The following is an 18380-nucleotide window of genomic DNA, read 5'->3' as shown; positions in this document are numbered from 1 at the left end:
ATAAAATGTTTTCTTTATGGCTAATATCAAGAAATTATTATAAACAGATAATTGGGTGACACAGGTTAAACATGAGGTTTTTTTAGGTCGGCCAGAATACCAAACACTATTATATACATACAGTCTATCGCAGATGCTATATTATCATTGGGCTATAGGTGGAAACCTAAGGACATATTAGGACAGTGTTTGCTGAATATTAGTGTAAAAAAATGGTAGAGCGTGTTCAGCCATTTAAAATTATAGAACAGCACAGAATCCTCTTTGGTCAATCCATCAATGCAATCACTGTACCCAGCACGGCTCATAGATTACGAAGTCTTGGCATTCAAGATGCAATGCAAGTTCATCTAGATACTTCCTAAATGTTGTGAGAGTATGTGCCTCTAACACCCTTCTCACTGTATTCCAGATTCCAACCACCCTTTGGGTGGAAAACAAATTTCCTACTCCTTTGCTCAAACCTATTCCCTCTATTTTTAGACATCTCTGGTATTGGGAAAAGTTTCCTACAATCTACCCTATCTCTGTCCTTCATAATTTTCTATACTTTTGTTTGGGGTCATATCAGCCTTCTCAACACCAAGGAAAACTAACCAGTCTACCCTTGACACTCAAACACTACATTACAGGCCAGTATACTCTTCAATGCAATCATGTCTTTCTTATAGTTTGTCAATTTAAGTTGTACCTAACCAAAGTTCCATGACATTGTACTGTAATATCCTGTGCCCCTGCTAATCATGGCAAGTAACCAACTTCCTTCTTCACTACCTTATCTACCACTAGTGAATTCTTAGACTTGAAGGTCCCTCAGTCCCTCAACATTCTTTATGTATGTTGTACCCTTGTTAGTCCATCTCTTATTAAGACTGAATTGCATCTGCTGCTGCTCTGCTCAATTTATCAGCATATCAAAATCATCCCATAACGTAACCCACTTTTTTCTTCACTATCTATGCTCCACTGATTTGCATGTCATCTGTGAACTTGCTAATCATACCACCTATAATCAGATCCAAATAATTAATTTATACAAATTGGTGAGCATCAAACTGAATACAGGCTTCCAATCTCTAAAAACGCCTACTTCCCTTGGAATCTTTACTCCTACTAAAAACTCCATTACCAAAACAATTTTAGAACCAATTTTCCCAGCTTTACCTTAGATCCTATGGGGTCTAAACCTTTGGACCAGTTTCCCCACATGAAACCTTGTCAAATGTCAATTTGAAGTCCAGATTATAGTAAACTGTATTTTCCTCATGAGTATATTTGTAACCTCTTCAAAACGCAAAATCAAATTGATCACATGGAATCTGCCCCTAACAAAAACATGCTGACTATCTTTGAATAATTCAAATCTTATCAAGTCTAGATCAATCTGTCCTTCAAAAAATTTTCCATCTATATCCCTACCACTGATAATAAATCTATGAGCCTGAAATTACCAGGCTTTTCCCTTCTGTCCTTCTGAATGAAGATATCAGATCAGCTATTTTCCATTCATGCTTAAATATGAATAAGTATCTATGTCTTATACCCTCTTGTAATTATTAATAGGTTCTAGAACTTCTGTATTTCCCCTGCCTGAATTCTTCCACTACAATGTCTTTCTCCTTTATGAATAGAGATCAGAAGTATTGTTTGAAGCCCCAGATTGCCCTTTTAGTATCTGTTGGTCCTTGCAGATATCCCAGTTATCCGCTGGGCCTTAATTGTACTTAATAAAATGTCACATGCCTAATACCTTTCATTGCTGATATTTTATGTCCCTTTGTTCCACTTTTTCTAAATACTTCCCTCAATCCATACACATTTTTTGTGCTCCTGTTGGAGTTCCTCCAGTTTCAATTTTCTATACTTGCCATATGCTTTTTTTTTTGAGCCAACTCTCATTATCCAAAGTTCCTTTTTCTTGCTGACCTTGCCTTTCATGTTTAGGGAGCAATTTCACTTCAAACATTGACTGTTATAGTTATATAAGTCTTCAATTAGTTGTACCTGCAAGCTACTGCTCCCAGTTTACTTTTGCCAGGTCCTATCTTATGATATTAAAATCACCTTTCCCCAATTCCAGATTTAAGATTCTGGATCACTTCAATAATGCATTTCAATAATTATTTTGAAACTTAGAATTGCAGTCACTATCTCAGAAATGCTCTTACACTGACATCCCAATCACTTATCCATCTTTACTTCCTAAGATCAAGTCCACTGCTACCCTTTTTCTAGCAGGACCATCTATGTACTGACTCATAAACCTCTCTTAGGTGCAATTTTAAAATTCCATCCCCTCTACGCATTTCACACTTAATATTGGAGAAACTGAAACTCTAAAGTTTCAAACCTACATATCATGAGAACAGACCATCATTATCTTACCTTTTTATGATCCAGTCAAATTCAATGCTTTTGCCAGGTTTGGAAAGACTGAATTTCTATTTATATTTTCACTTTCTACTGCAGTCTTCCATTGATGATGAAATGCAATATCAACCAGCACTGAGGGTTGAGTATCCTCAAAGGAGCAGTGGTAGATAAGAGTGTTGATAATAGAGGAAAGATTGTTGTGAGGCAGGCAGGAATTTGTTGAACTTACAATCAGATCAGTCATGACCTTGTTAAACAGCAGAGCAGGCTGAAGTAACCAAATTCCTAATTTGTTCCTGCTGTGTTGGTTATGCTCAATAGTTAATGTTTCTTCTGCTATTTAAGCTTCCTAGAAATAGTGAAATAGCAATTTATTATTTATGTTATCACTGGACAGCAACCAAAGTAGATCCATAATCTGAAAATAGATTTGAGTTAAAGGTTACAGGACTAAATTTTAGTTAAGATTGTTCTTTACTTATCATAAATACATTTTTCAAAATCTGAGATTGCCTATGATAATCGTACATCTTAGTTTTCAGTGCTGTCAATGCAGTAACAAATCCCAAAGCTATCCACAAGAGATTATCAAACTGAGTTTAACATTGCACATTAGGACAGGTGACAGGCTTTAAGCACTTTCTTAATAGAAGAATGATTGCAAAATAATTTAGGGGAGGAATACCAAATATCATTTAGCTTATGCCTTCTTTATGAGCAATCCAATTAGGGTTACTTCCCTTCTCAATCCACAGCTTTTTAAAATACTTATCCAACTACCTTCTAAAAGTCTACACGCCACCCTCCATGTACACCAAATCTTAGCAACTCAAAACCACGACAAAGAAATATTTTCTCTTCTCAGCCCTGGGGCTTTTGCCAGTTTCCTAAATCTGTTTAGTGATTACTCATATGACAACAAGTTCTTTTTTTAAATCTCTCTTGGAATTTTCCTTTTCCAAGGAGTACAAGTGTAGCTTCATAGGCTTCTTAACAGAAGTTCTTCGTTTTAGATATTATTTCAGTGAATCTCTTTTGCACTCTCTACCAGATATAGATATCCTCAAAAAGAGCCATCCAAAATTATAGACACATTTCCGGCTAGTCTTTCTTTAACCTGAGAGCTAGCTCAAGCTGCCTCTAATTGCTGATGTTGTTTTGAGACCGAAGCTTTCTCTAGACTGAATACTAAGTTTGCAATGATTGAATCTGGTTTAACGGACTGCCCAAACAGCCACTATTGCTATTTTTGTACAGAAGAATGCTTATGCTTACAATTGGATCATTAGGCATTACATTTTATACAAAGGGGAACAAAAATTCATTGTTATTCATCTGGTTGGCAAGTATTTACTATTTTAAGCTAATTAAAAACTGTAGCACTCAATTTTCCTCTATTCTGTATAGTTATATTTTTGAAATGTAGAGACCCTACAAGAGAACATTGAACTGTTAAACTTAGAAAGTTGTCTTTTCAAAATCACTCATTATACCAGTACAATATTCATTACATCCCTGATTTATCTGTTTGCATTTTCATGTTTTACTTTACTTTCCACATTTTATGTTAATTATGTTTTCATACCTGATTAATTTTTTCAGCAGAAATCTCAAAACTGGGTTACATCCATCCCAGAGGCTGGAACTTCATGAATCCAATTTATCCTGAAGCTAAAGCAAGAAGCGTGGATCAAAATTCACTGCCTGGAAAGATTACAAGAAATGGTCCAACCTGGCTCCAGTAGGAATCATTGCAAACTACTGAAGCAGTACTTTTCTTTCCACCTCAAAAACAAAACTAAACAATGATATTTCAATTTTGTTCTACAAAAATAATTTAGGACAACATCTGAAAACAAATTTCACCTTTTGTGTATCCAGAGGAAACTCTTCTGCATAACCCAAATCTGATGATCCTATATAAAACAACGAATGTTGACAGATTTTTTGTTTTATGTATAAATCTGAAGCAGGAAATCTTATTTATTTTGGGTCAAACATGTTTACCAAAAGATGCTAATGTTTATGGCCCTAGCAATTGTATAGACTTGTTTAAGATGCATATGAAAAAGTGCTCAGTGTGAGGGATTGCATGTTATATTTAATCATGCTGTCTCCACACCCAAAGAAGAAACTCTTTAAATGTCAAGAGCTACATTGAGTTGGTATATAAGAATATAAATATGTTTATGACGAAGAAAAATCAAACACCACTTCCAGAAATGTTTTGAGTCCAATGATAGCTTTGGTGAACAGTGTCCTGCTATTTGAATTGTGCAATTTATAACAGAAAGATGTATCCTGGCCATAACTGGAAAAAACAGAGCCTTACAACATTCAGGGCAGATTAGAATGTTCACAGAGCAAAGACAAATAATGGGTACGTGCAATAAATTTGCCATTGAGGCCAAAGCTGTAACATTATTTTTGCTAAACACTGGAATAAGATGAAAATCAGACTTTTAAATCTCAAAACACATTGCCTAGCATCATGACATTACTTCAGAGTTTTATTCAAAATTGCAATATGGTGGGTGAGAGTACGGTACAGTAAGACAATGCTGGTGACTCTGTATTTACTATTGTACACTTATTAGAAATAGTGGGTAAGTTTAGTAGCACTAGCATTGTTTTTTGTCTGAGCTGTGTATATAGCATGATGGCAAATATATAGTGTAACTGTGAGTTGCATTTTGTATAAAATTGTTGCTGCTGCCTGTTACATATACATTTAGAGCAAGTACATGCAAATAAGGATGTTCCCCAGTGAACTCAAGCATTTTCCCTATTAGCATTCATAATTGAAAACTGTTCACTGAATCAAGTTCTTATATTTATCATAATTGATTTAATGAGAACTCAGATTCATAATATATTACCAAAGCTTTGAGTGGCATTTGCTTTTCATTAGTTTTGCAATGGTCAGTACACGATAAAGAAACTTTAAAAAGCCAGGGATTAAAAAAGTGAGAGTGACCTTTTATTCAGTAATTTCACTTGGTAAAGGGTAGGAATTCTTTTTATGGTTTGAAAAGAAAGACAATTACTGATCCCTGATGTTTGGTACAAACCAGAGGATTCCTGTGTTGAAGCATGTTTGTAGCCTGCAAACATTTAACATAAGAGGTTACTAAAAACCATATGATACAGCAGGTACCTTTATGGCATTGTTGTACACTGTATAAAGCGTATATACTGATAAATATTTAGTGTTTGTCCTACAGGTGTACATATTCTTCCTAGTGTACATATATATATATATATTCCATTCTATGTTGGATTATTGCATGCATGTATGGTTCAGTCCTGAGAAGTAAAGATTACGATTCTTGGATTGTCTTAAAAAAGCTATTCTGCAAAAACATGGAGTTGTTTAACATTTGAAAGAAGAGTTTGCTTTCTTTGTCCAAAAATAAAAATAAAAGACATGAGATACTCAATGCCTATTTAACTTCTATTCTATCTAGACTGATTTTGTGGGCCTCTAAACTGACACTCCTGTAATTTGGTAACTAAAAAGGAATTGAGTAACAGACAAAATGCTGGAGGAACTCAGCAGGTCATGCTGTATCTATGAAGAGGAATAAAGAGTTGAGGTTTCAGGCCGCGGTCTGGACTGGAAAGCAAAGAGAAAGAAGCCATAATAGAAAGGTGGGTAAAGAGGAAGGAGTACAAGCTGGAAGGTGATAGGTGGAAAGGTAAAGGGCTGAAGAAGAAGAAATCTGATATCTGATGGGAGATGAGAATGGGCCTTGGGAGAAAGTATTCCAGTGCAATTCCTCTGTCCGAGTTAACTATCAAGTGGTATTGTAAATAAAGCTAAGAAGCAAAGTACTGATAATTTTGAATTGTTCTTATGTTCAGATTATACAATTAGCCTTAACCCTGTAAGCTCCTCCCACTTAACCTCAAATCCCTATATTTTTTCCATTTCCAGCTCCTTGTGCCTCCATGGCTTTGTGCATGGAAAATCAGTTCTCACAAAGTTGAATTTTTTTGAAAAGAAAGATTGACCTAGAAGGTTGACAAAGTTAAGGCAATAAGATTATCCATGAGAAGTTTAGTAAGGACATTGACAAGGTCCCAGTTGTAAGCTGGTCCCAAAGGTTAGAACACACAAGATCCAGGCTGATATAAACTAGATATAAAATTAGGTTGGTGGTAGGAGGCAAAGGGCAGTAATGTATGGTTGTTTTTCAGATTGAAGGCCTATGACCAGTGATGTGCCACAAGGATCAATGCTGGATCCTCTGTCGATACCCTATTAACACTAATGATTAGGATAGTATGTAGCATGTTTGTAGATTTAACCAAAACTGGTGGCATAGTGGACAGTGAAAAAGTTGTTCCAAGATTACAAAAGGATATTTATCATCTGGGAAATAGGAAAGGAATGGCAGGGAAATTAACTCAAGACACATGTGATGTGATGTATTTGGTTAAGTTAAACCAGGGCAGGACAATGAACCAGGACTGGGGAATGTTATTGATTAGCGAGATCTAGGGTAGAAGAGTTCCCTGAAAGTGAGCAGAGGTAGAATGAGTTATTAAAGAAGGCTTCAGTATTTTGTTGGTTGACATATTGAGTACAAGGGTTAGGATGTCACGATACAGTTGTACAAAACTTCAGGTAGGCCTTGGAATATTTCATACAGTTCTGGTTGCCTAACTGCTGAAAAAAGAATTCACAACGATGTTGCCTGGATTGGAAGGCTTGAGTTATAAGGAGAGATTAGATATGTTGCCTGGAATAGATAAATTGGATCTGTTTTCTCTGGAGCAGAAGAGGCAAAAAAGCAACACGAGAGACAGGGTAGATAACCAGAGGCCGTTTCCCATGACTGGGGAATCTGAAAGTAGAGGGCAAAGGTTCAGAATGAGAGGAAGAAAGTTTAAAGGGGATTTGAGAGGTTTTATTTACATATAAAGAGTAATTGGAAACTGGAGTGAGTTACCAGAAGGGGTGGTGGAGGCAGGAACATTAAGGTCATTTAAGAGACATTGAGACAATTATTTGAATGAGTAAAGCATGTAAGGATATAGAATTAATGCAGCCAAGTGGGATTCATATACATGGGCACAATGATCATAAAAAACATCAAAGACTCAGTTCCTATACTGTACAACTCTGACCCTAATTTACTTCATGCCATCACTGATGACTGTTATAGAACGTACATCAGTGCAGCATAGGAACAAATCTCTCAGTCCACAGTATATTTGCTGACTACAAAGCTAATTGAAACTAATCCCATCGGCCTATTATGTCCCTCAATAGTTGGCTATTCATATGTCTAAGTGCTTTTTAAATGTTGCTATTACACCTACTTCAATATTTACCTTGGTAATGAATTAAAGCCACTTACTACAAACACCATGTACAGAAAATTTCCTTTAACATTTCCCCCTCTCAATTTAAAGCCTCCATATATCCTCTAGTACTTAATATTTCCACCCTGGGATAGTCTATCTACGCTTTTGTGCCCCTTGTAATTTTATATACTTTGACTGGGTTGTCCTCAACCTCCGACAAACACTGCACAGAAAACTTCTCCTTACAGTTAATACACTTTCGTCCAAGCAACATCTCGGTGAAATTCTTCTACATCTCCACCCTTCTTGTAATGTGGCAACCAGAATCACATAATACTCAAATGTTGTCCAACCAAAGCTTTATGCAGCTGCAATATGACTTCCTAAATTCTAAATACAGCATCCCAACTGATGAAGGCAAGCACCCAAGTGCCTTCTATAGCACTCTATCTAGCTGCCTTGCCATTTAAGGGAGTCATTGATGACTGATGAAGGGTCTCGGCTCAAAATATTGACTGTTTACTCTTTCCTATAGGTGCTGACTGGCCTGCTGAATTCCTCCAGCATTTTGTGTGTATTACCATTTACCAAGCTCCTCAGAATTCATTTAATTTCAAATAAAGGGCTTAAACACTTATACTTCTGACAGGGAAAGTAGCAATAAATGCATCCAAGATTGAAATAATCTAACATTAGTGGGACAGAGCAGACTTATTCCAAAGATGATATTAAAAACATATGGCATTTTTTATACATTTTCACTTAACCCTGGGCTAAGGTACCATTTGAAAATCCTGCAAGTTCATTATATACTTCCTTAGTGATGCCCAGAATGCCTCAAAGTTCTCCAGTTGCTTAACTGGGATTTTCTCTCACCTTTGTACAGTTGTGGCAGAACTTTTATCCATTTAAATATTTCCAAAAGCCAACATATTGTCTATGTTATTTTACTAATCTATGAACCTTCTTCCTCACCCCAAATATCTTCTGCATCTCCTGTTTAGAAAGTTCATATTAGTAACATCCATTATTGTTGCCTTGTGAAAAGAAAATAACTAGCTTTGTCAATCCTAACCTTTACAAATACACTTTGGCTGACTGATCAGTTCAAAATTTGCAAGGCGTTTAGTTAGTCTATCCTTATTTATAGATCCTAGTTGTTTTCTGATAGCAGATGCTAATGAACTAGTTGGTAATGCCCTAATCTCCCTCCTTACCATGCCCAATTTTCAATCTGAAAGAAATGTTCCCAAATCAGGAATCTGAAGATAACAGCAAATGTCCAATGTCTCAGGACTATCAGGTTGACCCCTACCTTCAAGCAGGTGGGAAAATTTGCAACATCCTTGCAGATTTACGTGAACTGCGAGTATAGTGGACACCATCATAAATATAGCTCACTGGTTTTGTGTATATGCTGGGGGAAAAGAGAAGAGATCAGCTGGTATGGTAAATGCACTATGATACCCATTTTTCAGTCAGCTGTGATATTTTATTTGTGTTAAGATCTTACAGCACACACAAATATATATACACCGGTACATTAAAATTTTCACACTTCAGTAGTCTCTGTAAAAGATTAAATATTCATGCTTTTTCACAAACCTAAAAACTTTACTGCAGGGACTAACAGAGAGAAAACATCTGGCATCCAATCATAAAATTGTGCATATCATCAACGTAAGGCTTCTTAATTACTCAAACTATTCACACAGGCCTCAGAAAATCTTTTACTCTTTGTGTTCCCTGGAATGCTACTTTAAAGCAATAAGGAAACTACTATCAAAAAAGAGATAGATGCAGGATGATTTTTTTTCAGACATAATGTGTCATAAAGTATCAAATGCAAAATCCTGCTTTGTATTTTACTATCATGGTGCTCCATTTGTTCTATCAGAATATGCCAGCAAATTATAGAAATACTTGCGTATTGGTTGTCACTGAGTACTTCTTAAAATCTTCAGTTACTGAAGAAGAGCATCAAATTCTGATCCCAAAATTTACAACATTCAAACAAGTTCTTTCAGATCTGTCCATTTAGACTTTAGTTTAAACGTTAATGAAAATTAACATTAAATATCTTAGAACAGCATCTGCATTCTAAATAGCCTTTATACAAAGGTAATTTAGAATTACCACCTGTGTTGTTATTTGTGGAGAACACCATCAATATCTAATCATTTTATCCCAAAAAATTTTGGAAAATTATTTCTTATGCTCCTCATTCAAGAATTCAAAAACATTCTGTAGATATGATGCTCATCTATTCCTTTAACTCTTCTTTCAAACCTCAAAATCAGATCACACAAAAGTGGAAAGCAACCTTTGATAAATAATAATGACACTTCTGCATTACAGACATTGCACATTATGAAGCCATTCAGAATATCACTCCCTGCCTGCTTTTTGAGAGAGCTATCCAATTACTTAAAGTGCTGACCATCTTCCTCTTACACATTCAATTTATTCACTTCAATATTTATCCATTTCCCTTTTGAAAATTCTGGTTGAATCTGCTTCAATCACAACTGTTTGGTAAAAACTGTTTCCTAACATCACTTCAACTTTGTTTTATTGCCTTAAATACATGCTCCATGGCTACTAAACTATCTGCCACGGAAACCAGATTCTCCTGTACTTTATTAAATCTGTTCACCATTTTACATATTTACTTCAAAACTCTTCCTGATCTTCTCTGCTCTGGGTGACTGCCAGATTTTTCATTATTTTAATGTTACATTCACTGGTAACATTGATAAACTCCTTCCATACCTCCCCAAAGCGATGACAGTATTCCTGAAGAGTGCTGCTCAGAACTGAACACCCTTCTATGGCTGAGTCTGTACCAGTTTCTTTAGCATAATAATTTATTTGTATTTCAAGTGTATGCCTTCTTTACAAATATCAAGTATCCCATACCCATTTTTTAATAAAAACTCTCATAGCTTCTTTTATCTTAAAAGATTTATGTACAAAACCAGATCTGCCCTTTCACACTCTTAAAAATGTATAATTTGTTTTCCATTGTCTCTCCTATCAAGATGCATTACTTCTGTGTTAAATTTCAGTTGCCACATGTCTGCCCATTTTTCAAGAATCTGCCCTCTTAGTCTGTAACTATTATCCTTAATTAGCTACAAAATAAATCTTGTACTTTGTGCCTCAGCTGTGTGTAAATAAGTAGATCTGCATAACTTTTAATATTTTGTCAAACATCGTGAACATTAAATGTTTGCATTTTTTAGTTTATTATCAATATTGTAAATATATTTTCCATCTACGATCTATTACCTAAAGTACTTCACGTCTTGCAAATTAGTACAATGAATAACATGTCCCATTTGGAAACACTCGAATTTGTACATCAAGAACAAATGAGCAGGCACACAGATACAAAGCAGAATCTGTGTACAGTATTAAATAGGGACATTGCTGAAAGCAGGAATTACAAAACATTAAGAGCTCTCAATCCAAAACAATTAGGTTTATTAAAATAGGTTGGGTCACATCTCCAAGAAAAATGCAATACTTAATAAATACTAAATAAGCTATTTAAAGGTGTTTAAATATAAAATCTAAACTCCAACTGTAAACTTTTCCTAGTGTAACCGCTCATCATGACTAAGATTGTCTCTTGTTTTACAAATGCTTGTCACATTTCCAATCCATATCAACAAACTGTATTCTCATTGCTGATGCTATAAAATTCAATATTGAACTTGTACCTCAATCTGGGAAAGTGTTTGTAGCGATTATGTAGAAGGCAACCAACACAACTGCTAAAATCCTAATGAAGCTCCATCACTGAACAGCCAACTAACATGGGCATTCATTTACCATTTTGGCATGCTGGCTACAGGGATAACAGATCAGATTGGTTTATACAGTAAAGTAGTAACATATTTCTTCTTGTACCGATGTGTAGCACTGAGAACCATCACTCCATCCTAGAACAGAAAAATAAGGTGAAAAATGATTTATAGGTTAGTCGTTATTTACCAAAGTAAATAATGCTTTGTTATAAATACATTGAAACAGTAAATTGATTAAAATTTTAAAAGCTAGTAAAATTTCTTAACATTCTAAGTTTATTTTACTCATTTGGACTCTGGAAGAATTAAAACCCGCAGGAATATTAATGCAAAGGTCAAGTAGTTTAGGAGACTAATAGATCTACAGGTGAGTTTGTGATGCTGTGGTATATTTTTAGACATTCTTACAATCATTACAAAGCATTATGAGTCCTGGAACTAGAAAGGGAAAGTGTAGTAAGAAGTCATTAATATCCTGGAAAAAAACAGAATGCTTCTGTAAGAGATGGTAAAATCATATTCAATTCTTTTCCACACGAAGGACTTGTTCAATTGTACATCAAGTCTCAAAGTAATGCCATCAATCCCATTCTCCCATTTATTTCACTATAACACATTCTGTTTGATATGCCATTAACTCAGTTTTGATTCTTCTACAGCTCACCATATTAGAGGCAACTTAGTGGCCAATGAATCTACCAACCAGCACATATTTGAGATGTGGGAAGAAACTAAAATGCTTGGAGAAATCATCTATGTTTTGCATGGTGGCACTCTTGCCAAGCGAGAAAACCACTCCAGATTACAGCACAAAAGTTTTGACTGACCAATTTTTTTTTACAGTGTGGTAGGAATGCTCACTCTCTAAGGTTCTGTCTTTCAGATGAGATGTAAAACTAAAACCAGCATTTTCAGATGAGGATGCAAAATATTCTAAGGCATTATTTTGAAAAGAGGGAGGAAATTACCTCCAAGTTCCAATCTTCACAGCATCTGAAAGCAGATAGTCTGCTGATTATCTTTTATAGGAACATCTGAGCATCTTGAATGCCATTTTCCTGCAAGTGCCCCACCACAAAAAGCGGTTCATTGGATGTAAAGCATTTTTAGTTTCCAAGATCATGAAAGTTAGTACTTAAATTCAATTATTTTTTCCAAGCACGAGGTTGAAATAGAAAAAAGCTAAAAATAGCCACTTTTAACTCAGCTCTGAATCTCAGACTGAGGTATGCATGTGATAACATTTTTTAGAGGGTGACAAAATACCATGATGAGTATGTGCAGAAGTCAAGAATACAGTTGTAAACCAAAGTTGTATGATTCCATTTGTGCAGTCATCCTGGTCTTGACAGACAAGGTGATCAAAGGCTCTGGAATTTTGATACCAAAAGACAGAACTCTTTGATCAAGTTTGCTTTTGCCAATACCTGGAATCTCCCCATACCCTAAATGAGAGATTAGTCATCAAAAAATGCACAACACAATCTGCAGTTAAATTCATCATTCCCTAAGCATTGCAGCTATTCAGATGTATCACCTTGTCATTGGGTACTCAAGAGATGAAGGCAACTCAAGCCACTGAAATCCCTTCCAGATTGATACAGATTTCTAAGATGACCTAGGATCATTTGGATCCATAAGGGGATCTAATAATTATATTTCAAAGCTTCTATGCTGCATGGCACCGTGCACGCCAGTGGGATTTATAAAACAATACAACCTTCCATTAGTGGATTATACTATTAATACAATAAAATATTTTGAGAAACATCACCTTAGTAAAATAATTAACCTTCATTATTAGTTTATAATAATTAAGTATCATGGCTTAAGATCTCTCCCCTTTATATTGCACTCCATACACAGTGGTGAATAACTTGCGATGCATTTCAACCAGCTGATAACAAAAAAAAAATGGGGAAATTGCACATTTCCACACAGGTCACATTTCATTCAGAATAATATTTAAGGAGTTGGCAAACTTACTTTTATAGAAAGTGCATATAGGTGATTCAGCATCACATGATTTGGTTCAGGTAGTAAAGCAGGATCACACTAGATAAGTGAGATGGAGAAGTGAGTTAGACATTTTTATTGCTTCAACAAGCCAAGTATGGAACTGATTTACACATATTTCAGAAGACTGCACATACAATAGCAAATTACAAAATTCCTAATTGAATTTTTTATATCTCAAAGCGGCTTGTATAGCTTTAAGTGTAGTAAAGCAACAGAAGTTTTTATCATGAGTGCTTTTAAGAAAAACTTTTCACCACACTACATATGATTGGAAAGTGGTAGGTTTTAAAGATTATTTGAATATTAGAGGCATATAAAGGTTTAGGAAAGGAATGCCAAAATCTAGGTTTTGACAGGTGAAGTGAAAGTCTCTAATGGTAGTATGATTATTTTGTTTAACTATGCAAAAGAACAGAACTGAAGGAGTGTCGAAACTCAAAGACTCTAAGGCTGATGGATCACAGAAACAGGCAAAGATTTAGAAACAGGGATAAATGTTTAAAATCATGGTATTACTTAACTGGGGGCAGCCATTTCTGACTTCAGTTGAATAGTCAAGGAATGGAACCAGGTCAGTGTAATCCATCTGGACACCAGTAGTAAAAATGGTAGATAGAATTTTCAATGATGTCAACAACCCCATTCAGGGCAAGAAGGCATTGTTTCTCTTGAAATTGTTATATCTACCATCAATTGAGATTTTGGCAAGGGACTTCTAGAAACAATAAAGGAGGATTTGGGAAGCAACAATGGATTCAAAGATTTTGAAGAAAAGGGTCGACTGCAAAAACATTGATGTTTCATTGAGCATATTGACAGCAGATTTGAAGGAGTGCGAATGTTACTGTAGGAGAGACTACATCAGCTTTCATGAGAACCAAAAATTAAGCTAGCTATGCAGCAGTTTAATGGGAATAGGTCTAAACTGTAGAAGGTGATTCTCAAGGATAAGAAAAGAGGGAAATTAGGAAAAAATTACCCTTTCCAGATGAAGGCAGGAAGGTACAACATAGAAAGCAGCTAGCTCAGTTGAGTGAATAAAGCTTCATGATAAAGTTGTTCATGATTTCTTTACACTTTGTTGCAGGAGGTGAACGTGAGGCAGTAGCCTTGAAACATTCACAGATCAAATATTGACGCAATAAACAAAAATGAAATTGTAGGAAAGAAAATATAAGAGAACCAGAAAATGACTGATAAAGAACAGAGGTGCAAACAATGCAACATGCATGAACATTTTTTGTTGTTGTAATACTGAAAGAAAGTAGTAATTTATAACAAGAGGAAAAACATTAGTGGCCTTCTAGTACTGCAAACCAACCTTCGAAGATATCCTAAAGATATTGTGACATACTGTATGGTTTTATCTAAGGAAAAGCTAAGACTAACAAACCTTAGACTACATCTAAACCTAAGACTCCCTGGCCAGGTGTGATTTGTGCTAGGATGAAGGACTGTTGAAAAAAATAATATGGACTTATTACATTTAAGAGTTAAAAAACCACTGACTACTTAAGTAGTTCTAGAGTTAAGAATCAAATGTTGCATGTTTTTAACAATGAGACAAATATAGTCAAAACAATGACAGCATTGTCCAAAGGGCCTGCACTGTGCTATGCTTAATGTTCATTGTGTCATATACTAAAATGACAAAACATTTTTAAATTGCAGATTGAGATAAGTATATATCTAATCGTCAGTCAACAATATTTAAGTAGGGAAATGTACTTGCTGACTTGCTCCTACATACATTTTTATTCAATTACAATGCATGGTAACTCAGAGAATGATGAAGAACATAGTTCCCTAACCCCACCTCAAGAACTACTGAGCCAGATTGGGAACTAGTATTAAGTTCAGCACTACATGTGTATGTACATTTCACATCTAATTGCTCCATCACAAAACTAATTGGCTCAAACAATAAACATTGGCTTCAACAGGAAACAGAAAATTATGCTGGATGGTTAAAATAGGAATAGGCCTAAACCATAGAAGGCAATTATCATTATAGTGTTCTCGTGCAGTGTGTTGAAACTCTGACTAAACACCAAGTTAAACTGGAGTCAATGAAGACAGAGTCGTAGTAAGGTTAACCATTTACTGTTCACTCTTCCATACATTAACATCGTATGGTGAAAAGGCGTTGCTTCTATAATGTTTCTTTGTGGGTAGACACGGAGCTCTTCACGATCATGCTGCACGCACGGCACCCACCTTCACACCTTCTCTGAACTGGAGGTTACACATAAGATGCGGCGAAACCGGAGGTGACGTCATCACATGCCGCGATATACCATAGACAATGGATTTACCTTTGTTATACCGTAACTTAATTATCAACCTTTAACTAGAAAATAGTTACAAGCAAATCATTTAAAACGTAGACCCAACGAAGTCAAATAAATGCCTTAAGGGCAACACACTCCCTGTCTGACCTTTGTAAAGTCACTATAAACATGGTATAAAACTAGTCCCTTGATCAGTCTATAGGTAGAAGTAGAACAACCTCTGTAACTGGTCTCAGGTTTCCTTCTCAGGGTTCGTTGTAAAGATGCGAACCAGTTGACTGCCTGCTCTTCGTTGTTTGGCAAGCGCTGGCGCAGTACTCTGAATGGTAGTGGGGCGACCCAGTTGTTCGCTTCGTCCCCAAAAACCTTTGTGTTCATTATTTTTAAGGAGATGGCGTTTTCCACAGATGGAGCAAGTTTATTATCATGCTTAGTTTGAGCGAAGACTGACTGTCCCAGTGTCTTCGCAGTTACTTTACTATGCTCATGCCTTTGTTGTGCTTCCTTGATACACATAACACTTGTGGAGGGCTGAGAAATGGAATGGCAGCCACTCTCTAGCACGTTAGTCTTGAGCGTGTTAACTGTCTGTTTGTGTACGTTGCCAGAGCACACCTCTCCTATAACCACCCAGCCCAGATCCAGACGTTGGGTGAAGGGGGCGTTGTGTGGTCCATTGACCTGCTGCCTGACTTTGTGCACCCTAAGAACGTCTCTTCCGAGTAGCAGGAGTATTTCTGCTTCCGGATCCAGTTCTGGGATGTGCTTGGCAATGTGGTGGAGATGGGGCTGGTGTAGCACTGTGCTTGGCGCCAGAATTCGGATCGGTTATTTAAGATCTCATTGCACTCTAAGAGTGGAGGGAGACTGATGACGACTTTGCCATCCAGCGACTCCAGCTGGAAGCCTTCTTCCTTCCTGCCATGTTTCTGCGATGCCAGAGCAAGTTCTGAGGTAGTATGGGAATGGATTACCCTTTACGCTGAACAACTTGAAGAACTCTGGTCTCACTAGTGGGCGGTCACTCTGGTCATCCAGAATTACATAGGCTTTGATGGCCTTGTCTCTGGCTCCCTTAGGGTATACCTTAGTGAGCCAGATCTCTGAGCATGAACGGCACGACTGACCTGGACTGCAAACTTCTGTGCAGCTCGAGCTGACAATAGTTGTATCAGAGTGATCCTCTCCCTTCCCGGCATCCTCTTGAGGGAGTGGAGGAGCCTTGGCAGTTTGCGGTGACAGACCAGGATGCATGGCTCCATCGTGATTAGGGCTGCTGTTACATTCCGAGCACTTTACGGGGAACGTATACTCTTTAGCGAGGTAGGAGGTAGAGGAACAGCACTTATAACATATTCTTTCTTCCTTGAGAAGGGCCTTTCTTTCGTCAAAGGGTTTGTTTCAAAACATTCTGCATTTTTTGAGGGGATGGGGTTTGTTGTGCAATGGACAATTCTTGCTAGGGTCATCGTTGATTGTGGAGACTTCGGTTTTATGCACTGAGACGGGTTTATTGATGACAAAATTGTTCGAAATGGGTTTGACTGGGCTGGTGTGAGTTGTGGTGCTGCCTTGATTCATGAAGCTAGGGTTGCTTCGCCTCTTCGCCTTCTTGCACACAAACCTACTAAAATATTCAAAGGGAGGGAATTGACCACCATTCTCTTCATTGTACTCTGAGCCAATAGACACCCATCTTTCCTGCAGCCCAAATGGAAGTTTGTCCACAATTGGTCCAACTCCGCGTGAAGTATCCAAATACGAAAGGCCAGTTAAATAGCCGTCTTCCTTAGCACCTTGAATCTCCATGAGTAAATCTCTGAGTTCTCGTAATTCAGTGTGGTCCTTGGCTGACACCCTAGGAAAATTGTCCAGGCGTTGAAATAGCGCCCTCTCAATAATTTCAGGGGCCGCATAGCACTTCTGAAGTCTCTCCCATGCTTTGTGTAAGGCTAGCTTGGGGTTGTTGACGTACATTGAGCGTATGTGTTTCACCTGTTCACTTGATTCTATTCCCAGCTATTTAGTCATAAGGTCCAACTCTTGGATTGCTGTGAGCTGGACTCCGCCGGTGGCACTGGTGAATGAGGAGTATCACGCACGGTAATTTTCAGGCTTATCGTCAAACTGGCACAGTCCTGAATTGACGAGGTCTCGTCGCGCTAAATACTGTGCCAAGGGTTCTGCTGGAGGTGGCGTGCTAGCTGGGGGAATATGTTGGGGGACATATGACTGAGCGTGTACGTTCATGATGGGATTTGATGTTCTGACTTCGGCCTTTGTCTCTGATCTCACCGGATCTGGTAAGTTTGGTGTTGGGAAGTATTCGTAGTCAGCACTTTCATACTTGAATTTGTGGCAAGGTTGCAATTGTGAGTTGTCTTCCCCAGGTGGATGCGATGCAATGAAGCTTCCCTGTGATTTCACATGAGATGGGAGAATGAATCTGCAGGTCAATTTGAGATTGGACATATTTGCTGGTGCGTTCCAGTTTGGCCCTTTCCAACATAGATTCTCCTGTTTTGTCTAGAACATGCATTTCTTCACCGTTTTCCAACACTTGTGCTTCCAC

The 18380-nt window shown here is 37.1% G+C and overlaps 2 protein-coding genes across 22 annotated transcripts in view; one reads left to right on the top strand and one right to left on the bottom strand.

The window, feature by feature from the left end:
• The window catches only part of pde4dip (phosphodiesterase 4D interacting protein), a 239886-nt gene extending 234078 nt beyond the window's left edge, over positions 1-5808 (top strand). For 6 of the 11 annotated variants that reach the window (XM_072273948.1, XM_072273939.1, XM_072273942.1 and 3 more), the window contains one exon: positions 3976-5808. In XM_072273948.1, coding sequence (XP_072130049.1) covers positions 3976-4118 — 143 coding nt within the window. In that variant the 3' untranslated portion in view covers positions 4119-5808. The remainder of the gene's footprint in view (positions 1-3975) is intronic. The other 5 variants (XM_072273941.1, XM_072273938.1, XM_072273945.1 and 2 more) reach the window with 3 other exon arrangements.
• LOC140205980 (5'-AMP-activated protein kinase subunit beta-2-like) overlaps positions 1-18380 on the bottom strand; it is an 82250-nt gene that overhangs the window by 15091 nt on the left and 48779 nt on the right. For 8 of the 11 annotated variants that reach the window (XR_011888037.1, XR_011888034.1, XR_011888039.1 and 5 more), the window contains exons 7-11: positions 13485-13553; positions 11412-11633; positions 9002-9103; positions 3959-4044; positions 2386-2722 (exon numbers count right to left, since the gene is read on the bottom strand). Coding sequence is in view for 1 of the 11 variants with exons in the window: in XM_072273949.1 (XP_072130050.1) it covers positions 11556-11633; positions 13485-13553 (147 nt within the window). In the remaining 10 variants the exon portion in view is untranslated. Of the gene's footprint in view, positions 1-2385; positions 2723-3958; positions 4045-9001; positions 9104-9142; positions 11634-13484; positions 13554-18380 lie in introns of those variants that run through there. The other 3 variants (XR_011888036.1, XR_011888040.1, XM_072273949.1) reach the window with 3 other exon arrangements.

Source organism: Mobula birostris, chromosome 12, assembly GCF_030028105.1.
Source record: "Mobula birostris isolate sMobBir1 chromosome 12, sMobBir1.hap1, whole genome shotgun sequence".
NCBI lineage: Eukaryota > Metazoa > Chordata > Chondrichthyes > Myliobatiformes > Myliobatidae > Mobula > Mobula birostris.
Note: the sequence above shows the minus strand (reverse complement) of the source record. Positions and strands in the feature narration are given on the sequence as shown.